Source organism: Camelina sativa, chromosome 8, assembly GCF_030686135.1.
Source record: "Camelina sativa cultivar CO46 ecotype springtype chromosome 8, ASM3068613v1".
NCBI lineage: Eukaryota > Viridiplantae > Streptophyta > Magnoliopsida > Brassicales > Brassicaceae > Camelina > Camelina sativa.
Window position 1 is genome coordinate 19478122 of NC_141887.1, and position 9480 is coordinate 19487601.

The following is a 9480-nucleotide window of genomic DNA, read 5'->3' on the forward strand; positions in this document are numbered from 1 at the left end:
AATGGTAAGAAAATAACGAAATCCTTTTGCTGATGTAACATGGAAAGGACCCCAAATATCAATGTGAATCAGAGAGAAAGGTTCCTCAGAAATTTTTTTATTATTTGAATCAAAAGACAACCGTTTTTGTTTTGACAATATGACAAACTTTACAATGAAATTCTGAAAGTTTCTGACGAATATTTAAATTTGAAGACAAAGTTTGAACTCTTGAAATAGATGGATGACCAATACGCTGATGCCAAAGCTCAGGATAAACAGCACTGAAAGCTACATGATGATTTGTATCAGGAAGGCGTTGATGGTGTAAGAGATAAAGATCATTGTATTGATCCCCTTCACCAATCATCCATTCCTGAGTATGATCCTGAATGAAACAAGAATCATGATAAAAATGCACAGATAAATTTTTGTTTGTTTTCGTTAATGAACTAACACTAATGAGATTTAAATGGAAAGAAGGAACAAAGAAAACAGGATGAAGAATAAGACTATCACTAAGTTTTACTATTCCAGCAGTGTGAATGGGTATTGTGATATTGTTTGGGAGAGTAATATTAGTGTGATCAACTTGGTAGACATTAGAGAACATCCTAAGGTCACAACAAATATGACAACTAGCTCCAGTATCGAGAATCCAGATAGTACTTGGTAAAGTAAGGCATGTTTCGAAAGCAGAAATATAGTGAGAAGGTAAAAGTGATTTACCTTGAGCTGAAATAGAATCGTGATGCTGTGAGACATGCGTTGAACGTATGACTTGATACGGAGAACCTTGAAGTTGTCTATTCAATTGAGTAACCAGCTGAGTTATCTGTTCCCCACCATGAGATCTACTGACAGGAGTAAAGGTTCTTCCAGATTGCACCATGTTAACAGAATGATTTATCATTGGAGAAGTTCCATTATTAAAGCTAGTAGAATGTTGTCCAACAGGAGTAGAGTTTCCACACGAAGATTGTCTAGAGGATTGGTAAGAAATGCCATTATAAAAGATAGCATGATTTTGTGGAATCTGAACTTGTGGACCTTGTTCTGTAGGTTGAGGATAAATCATTTGTTCGGAGGGCTGAGAATACACCATATGAACTCCATTATGTGGTGTGAGATTCCCTTTAGACTTGTCTGCACTGTAGCTAGAGTTTGGAGGTACTTTGTATCCAGGAGGGTATCCATGGAGCTTGTAACAGCGTGCTATTGTGTGACCAAGCAACCCACAGTGAGTGCAGAGAGGACGAGGTCTTCCTTGTTGAAATCCTCTCTGTTTCTGATAATTGACGGAAGCTTGATACACAGGGGACTCTGGTACAGGCAGTGGAGAAGTCAAACACCTCTGTTGCTCATCTTGAGAAATGAAGTTAAAGATTTTGGTGAATTCTGGAAGTGGATCCATCATGAGTATTTGACGGCGAGCTTGAGTAAATGACTCATTCAAACGCATCAAGAACCTGACAATGTTACGCCTCTCATATAACTGAATCCATCGATCGTTACATCCACAAGTGCATCCGCCACATCTACAGGTAGGTAACTCTTCAAAATTCTTCAATTCTTCCCATAGAGTGGTAGTTTTAGTATAATAAGAACTGAGATCTAAAGATCCTTGATGTAAGCGATCGAGTTGATCTTGAACACTATAGATCTTAGACAAATTGCTTTGCTTAAATCTCCCTTCTAGATTCAACCACAAGAGATGTGCATCATCAAAATAAACTGTTCCAGATCCTATTTCCTTCGAGACTGAGTTCGAAATCCAGTTACATACCATGTCGTTGCAGCGAGTCCAAGATCCAGAATCTGAGCTTGTTGAATTTGGTTTAACGATTGTTCCATCAACGAATCCAAGCTTGTTTTTCGCATTAAGAGCTTTTATGATCGAGCGACGCCAAGTGTGGTAGTTGGATTCTCCAGTAAGCTTGTCGAGGACCAGGTTCACGCCGGACGTGAAGAAATAACGTATTCTCGTAAGGATCAGAGCTCCCAGCAGCTGGATTAGTCATCGCTAAGGCGGATCTAAGATTTTGAACGGAGGAAGAGCACGATCGGAATGAAACGCGATCGGAAAAAAAAAAGAGAAGTTGAGCTATCAAATTGAAGAGAATGAAACAAAGATTCAGAAAAAGAAAAAGAACAAGAGGATCAAATGAAAAATTGAGCTTGCGAAAGAAGATGAATGAAGCGAGCTCGAAGAAAAGCTCTGATACCATTTCAGCTTTCTGTAACTAACTTTTCTTAGCTTATATAATGCTTCATTAAAGATTTAATCAGGAAATATTACAGCTTAAATAGTATCACCCTAAACCAAAACAATAGTAAACTAAGATAGTAAATAACTGAAAGTATATAACCGACATTACATATTCTGATATAACTCAAACCATCTGGGCTTATTATTTTCTAGCTTCTTACTTTTTTATATATAAAATGAGTTAAATGAGACGGATATGCGGCCCAGTTGCCAACCCTAACTCAAACCATCAACACTCATATGAAAAACTAAGTACATTCATAATATTGATATTTACAATTTGCATACTATTAAACTACTAATTTTAAATAATTAAAATTTTCACATAAAAAATAATAATTTTAGTCATTTAATCTGTTACTTTATTACAAAAAGAAAACACTACAAACTGAAATTATATAATAATAAAAAATTGAAAATCTGTAAAATTGCATTAACGTCAGCAAGCGTCTATATGTGAAGTAGGGGGGGGGGGGGTGTTGGTGGTGGTGTGTCTTTCCAACTATCTTGCTTTTGTGGCAGACGTAATTTATATTCGTAACCTTGAGAAGAGTTTGGTAGCTCTGGAGAAATCCATGGAAGTACTTAAGGCAAAGCGAGAAGATGTGTTAAGAAGGGTGCAGGGAGGAAGGAAAAGGCTTAACGAAGTCAAGGTATGGCTTACGAGTGTTCAGACCTCCAAGAAAACATACCATTGACAAGTATTGCAGGTGAATTCGTTAGGTGTAGGCCAAAACTAGTTGTTTTGGATCTGTCTAAGAATTTGCGTCTTGATTTATAAAGAACATTGATTGCAAGACTACCTGCTTGTCGCCAAAGGTTGAATAAACTAATGCATCTGTATCTAGCGAGGGTACAACAAGTCTTTGGAGTATGATGGGATATCAAATTTGTCGCGCTTAAGAACAATAACGTTACGATATTGCAATAAAGATCTTGTTTCATTTGACGGAAGCTTGAAGGAATCGCTTCTCTTGAAAGTTCTAACCATTAAAATCTAGTCAAGATCGGTTTTGGAGAAACTTTTTTTTTCTGTGGCATGTTGTGGAGATGTATTCAAAAGATAGTCTAGAGCATCTAGAGATTTTTTTAGATGTGCAAACTGTACATGGTAAGCAGAAAAAGATGGTTCTATAATTTTTTATTGGTTAAAGTATTATGAAATTGAATTATTTTTAAAAAAATGTAACTCATTTGATTAAAATATAAATATAATTAAGTATAACCTATGAATAATTGTTTTTTTCTTTAAGTGAAGTTTTGTGAATAGAGTTTCTAACTCCACCAACAATTAGAACTTTAAACTGCATGCAACTTCTAATAACATTAATTAACTTGAAAAAAATAAAAGGGCCAAAGGATATGCATCATGCATAAAAAAAGAAATTTCTTCTGTGGAAGAGATTACAGATGTCCACACAAAAACACAACTCATTCAATTATCACAATCACAATCACAATATTCACAAATGACAAATTCACAATCATTCATGTAGCATAACAACAACACGTACGTGCACATCCTAACACTAAACATATTCATTACTGCGTATATAACAACTCAAGGAATTACACACATACTTAGTACTTGCCTCCGCCAGTTTACATCTGAGCTTATTATTTTCTAGCATCTTACTTTCTTATATGTCTATAGATTCTTGTTTCCCACATTTATATTGCTGTGAAATTTAATAATTTTTGATTCATCCCTAATTATTATTCAAGTATATCACTCACTTGTTAACTTAATAAAAATATCTTTAATTAAAAGCTCAACGACTATGTGATGGAAATTAATTAGAGTTAACACTTAACATTAGCTTGGTTAAAAAAAAACATTAGTTTGGTTATATAATTTTTGCATGGGGTTGGTCTATAAAACGTAAAATATTTTTGATATAAAACGAGTTAAATGAGATGGATATACGGCCAAGTTGCCAACCCTAAACCCAAACCATCAACACATATGAAAAACTAAGTAACTACATTAAATTTTCATAATATGGACAAAAAATGTAATATTGATATTTACAATTTGCATAACTATCAAACTACTACTTTTAAATAACTAAAATTTTCACATGAAAAAAAAAGAAAGTTTACACATAGAACAAACAAGAAGTAATCAAGAACTATTTCTTTAATCATTTAATCCGTTACTTTATTTCAAAAAGAAAACACTACTAAGTGAAATTATATAATAAGAAAAAATTGAAAATCTGTACAATTGCATTAACGTCAGCAAGCGTCTATTTGTGAAGTGCAGGATGGGGGGTGGGGGGGGGGGGGGTGTGTGTCTTTCCAACTATCTTGCGATCAAGTGTTGAACCGTGCCGTTAGCTGCTTTTGTGGCAGAGGTAATTTATATTCGTAACCTTGAGAAGAATTTGGTGGCTCTGGAGTAATCCATGGAAGACTTAGATGTGTTAAAGAAGGGTGCAGGGAGGAAGGCACAGGTCTACAAAGGCTTAACGAAGTCCAGGTATGGCTTACGAGTGTTCAGACCTCCAAGAAAACATACCATTGACAAGTATTGCAGGTGAATTCGTTAGGTGTAGGCCAAAACTAGTTGTTTTGGATCTGTCTAAGAATTTGCGTATTGATTTATAAAGAACATTGATTGCGAGACTACCTGCTTGTCGCCAAAGGTTGAAAAAACTAATACATTTGTATTTAGCGAGGGTACAACAAGTCTTCGGAGTATCGATGGGATATCAAATTTATCGCGCTTAAGAACATTAACGTTACGATATTGCAATAAAGATCTTGAAGGAATTGCTTCACTTGAACGCTTAGACGAAGTTAACCATTGAAATCAAGTCAAGATCGGTTTTGGAGAAACTGTTTTTTCTCTGGCATGTTGTGGAAGTGTATTCAAAAGGTAGTTTATCAAAGACATTTGGGACGAATCTATCGATGTATTGACTTTTACGACTAATCTCCGTAGCCCCAGTGGTCCATACTTCCCAAACTTCACAAAAGACAAAGCACGAAAATTGAAAACATTATAGACATTAAGTGCACATTGTTGGCCTAACCGACAAAAGCATACATAAAGAACAAGTCCTTACATACTAAATTAAAGCCGAGACACAGTACTCATGGCTTTGACATGGTGAAAAGAAGCATGAGTGAATCCTAAAGAAATTGAGAAGCCATAGTAGTAGTAACAAATGCGTTAAGTAGAGGACAGGTTGAGGTTATTACTTGAATCTTGCATTTGGCCGGTTAGACCTTCTCTAGGAACGTTTCGTAGTGTACTATGAGTTTATTTTAGGTTCGGCATTGTCTCAAGAAAGTACACGACTTGCTCCATCATTCTGTCCATGTCTCAAAGATCTTTGAAGGCAAGACGACCCTCATCCAGAGTAACGCGTAAATCAAGATCGTTAACCCCCACGTCGCAGCACGTTTAATAACCATTCAGTGACATCATCGCAACGAACAACGCCATGGTCACACATAAGAGAGAACTTGTTAACAGTGGAATCCAAAAACTCTATTCACGAAACCTAAAACCCCAACGAATCATCTGAAACCTTTCTTTCTCTGTAGTCATACGTCGTCGTACAAGTTGTCTGGTTTTTTTTTTTTTTTTCATGTGACAAAAAAACAATTTTTTTTTATTATTTACAAAAAAGGAATGTTATTTTCAAAGTAATAATAATTCAGAAAAACATAATTAAAAAAGAAAAAAGTTAAATATTTAGAATGTATATGTTAATTCAAGGAATTTACTTAATTATATTATTATGCATTTTACTAAAATTCATTATATGTGAAAAAAAGAAGTTCTTGAACGACAAAACAATGCATTTTGGGATGTTTTCTATATTTTTATTTTATTTTCTTAAACATCAAAAGCTAGTTTTCCTATCCATTGATAGCCTTTGATGTTTAAAAAAATAAAATATTATAGAAAATTTTCATTTTTTTTTTTAATTTTCGACAAAGCTATAGAAGTTTACATTTATGATAAATTGGTGTACATTACAAACAAACATTTATGGTAACAAGAATTTTTTAGTTATTGCTATTTTTGTCTTTGCTTTTGTGATATAAATATGTGTACGCACGCCAAAATAAACACACAAACACTCAAAGAGAGATAGACAAAAGACACAAAGGACATCATCACCATGTCAGAGAGACAGATTGTTAAGAAGATTTATGCAAATTTTGAGAACGACGGTGGTGCTGCTGCTGTTATTAGACAAGGCATTACCAAGTGAGTTTGCTTTTTTTATTGTTCATCAATTGTCTAACGTATAATGGCTTCTTCACCTTCAAGTTTCATTTAATTTTCTTGTTGCATGGTTAATTCAGGACAAACCATGAGTTATTGGACCCGTTCGTCTCGCTTTCTGAACTTTCCTGTAACATTCTTTTTACTTCCCCAATGTGTGAATTAAATTTTTGATTTTTTATGTTTACTTATTGTTTGTTCTGATTTGCTCTGTTTCTTGATTCAGTTTCACCTCCTGGTGGATTCAGAGATCATCCTCACAGAGGTCAAATTCACGCCTATTTTTTTCAGTTTTTTCTACGTACATCTGCTTAATTCCTCTAGTCTCTAATTTTTCTGATGTAATTGGATCAACTGTGTACACAGGTTTTGAAAGTGTGACATACATGTTGCAGGTGAGAACATATATCTTCAGCCATGATTTAAGCCAATAATAAAAAGCCTTTTTTACTTTTGCTTACTTGGATATCGATTTAACTTGTACAATATAGGGAGGCCTCATTCACCAAGACTGTAATGGTCATAGAGGTACAATCCAAGAAGGAGATGTTCAGGTGAAACAACAATAAACATAATTAAAAATACTCTTACTACTAAGCTTTCTTGTTGCATCCTTTTGATTTTGGTTATTATATTGCAGTGGACGACAGCAGGAAGAGGAATCATTCATTCTGAAATGCCTCAAGAAGAAGTTAACAGTCTCATTCAACTCTGGATCAACCTCCCTTACAGTCAAAAGATGTACAAAGAAAATTCTTCATGACAAAAGATTCTAGTTATATTCATCTTTTTCAATGTTTTAAGATCTGTTTTGTTTGGTTTATGACAGGATCTGGCCAAAAAACCGAGAAATACCGAATTCATATATTCCGAGAGCATGGGACAATGGAGTAGAGGTCAAAATCATAGCCGGAGAGTCGATGGGAGTCAAGTCTCCTTTCTACACAGAAACACCAATCATGTTCCTTGACGTTACGCTCGACCCAGGAGCTCAAACCCTCCAGACCATTCCAGAGTCATGGACTGCTTTCGCCTACCTTCTAGAAGGCGATGAAGGCGTGTTTAGCTCCTCGGACTCTTCCACAGTAGAAGCACACAATGTTGTGGTATTTGGAAGAGGGGATCAAGTTAGCGTGAAGAATACATCAAGCTCTAGGCCGTTGAGGTTCTTGTTGATTGCAGGGGAACCCATCGGCGAGCCTGTGGTTCAGCACGGGCCATTTGTGATGAACTCGCAGGCTGACATTGATATGACAATTGACGACTATCGCAATGCCAAGAATGGCTTTGAGATGGCTAAGTCTTGGAGGTCACAGTGAAGAGTTTGAAGCAATAACCAGAGACATGCACTTATATTTATTAGGTTTTTTTATCTTATCGCACACCGTTTTAATTATACATTCTATTTCTATATCTTACCATTGTCACGTAATAACAAAACACATGCTACGTTTTTAATAAATTGATTAACTATAGTTCAACTTCTTTCAGATTCACAATACATGTTTTATGATTTGAAGCTTAATTTTCTTTTTCGTCTTAGTGAACCAATATTTTTACTAGGATTAAAGAATAACTTTTCACAAAAGACAATGTCAAAAACCTTATTCCATATAAAAGGTTTTCCTATTTCTCAAGTTGTGTAGGCTTACGATTACAATATTTAATCTAATACCAAAGTATGGAAATAACCCAAATATACAACATTTATATGTTAATTACACAAATGAGCTCTGGCTCATAATACCCTCCCCCCCTCCCTCCCGCACAAGCTGGAGTATGAAGATCACGAATACCCAGTTTGAGAAAAAACTCATCGAACTCATTGCGACCAAGAACCTTCGTAAGAATATCAGCCAACTGAACCTTAGTCGAAACATGCTGAGGAGCAATAACACCTTTAACAATCTCATCTCGAATAAAATGACAGTCTGACTCAATATGTTTCGTCCTTTCATGAAAAACAGGATTTTTACTCATGTGAATAGCAGCCTCATTCTCGCAATGAAGTGGCACCGGAGCAGAACAATCAACACCCATGGAGAAAAGAACCTTCCGCAACCACAAAATCTCACACACAGTCTCTGACATGGCACGGTACTCTGCTTCAGCCAAAGAACGAGAGACGACATCCTGTTTCCGTGTCTTCCAAGAAATCGGAGATCCTCCCAATTGAATAAACCAGGCAGTTAGTGATCGCCGTTGCAATGGACAATTGTTATAATCAGCATCACACAAAGCCGAGAGACGAAGAACAGTACCAGCTCAGAGTAAAATACCCTGACTCGGATTACCCTTGAGGTAACATACAACACGAGAAGCTGCCTACCAATGTTCCACCTTCGGAGCAATCATGAACTGAGACAAAATATGGATTGCATAGGAGAGATCCAGTCGAGTAACAGCCAGATAAATGAGACGACCAACTAAACGTCGATAGCGAAAAGGATCAGGCAACAACTCACCATCTACTGTAGCCAAATGATGATTTTGTTCTATCGGATGAGACACCGGTTTGGCGCCAAGTAAACCCGTGTCGGACATAATATCAAGCGTGTACTTGCGTTGAGAGAGATACATACCTGTCGAATTTCGAGCAACTTCAATACCCAAAAAATACTTAGAGATACCAAGACCCTTCATATGAAAACAAGAACTTAAGTATTATTTAAAATCAGTGATGACCATAGATGAGCTCCCGGTAACAATAAGATCATCAACATAGACAAGGAAATGAATTCGACGATCATCGGCAGCAAATGTGAACAAAGAGTAGTCCTTTAATCTTTGAGTGAAACCATAGTCCTTAAGAGCAGTAGAAAGCTTTGAAAACCAGCAACGAGGCGCCTGTTTTAGACCGTAAAGAGAATTGTGTAAACGGCAGACTTGAGTTTTATCAGGTGTACGGAAACCCGAAGGAGGACGAATGAACACTTCTTCTTCCAAATCACCATGAAGAAAAGCATTATGGACATCCATTTGATGC

At 36.1% G+C, this 9480-nt stretch overlaps 1 protein-coding gene and 1 pseudogene across 1 annotated transcript; one reads left to right on the forward strand and one right to left on the reverse strand.

Annotated features, from left to right (window-relative positions):
• Window positions 1–338: 338 nt before the first annotated feature.
• On the reverse strand, window positions 339–2000 carry LOC147940186 (uncharacterized; annotated as a pseudogene).
• Window positions 2001–6336: 4336 nt separating this feature from the next.
• LOC147940187 (putative pirin-like protein At3g59260) lies at window positions 6337–7969 on the forward strand. Its single transcript, XM_087463194.1, has 7 exons — window positions 6337–6476; window positions 6575–6624; window positions 6721–6759; window positions 6861–6889; window positions 6986–7048; window positions 7135–7235; window positions 7324–7969. Exons 1-7 carry the CDS (start codon window positions 6388–6390, stop codon window positions 7811–7813), a joined length of 861 nt encoding a protein of 286 aa, XP_087319320.1. The 5' UTR covers window positions 6337–6387; the 3' UTR covers window positions 7814–7969.
• Window positions 7970–9480: the final 1511 nt, after the last annotated feature.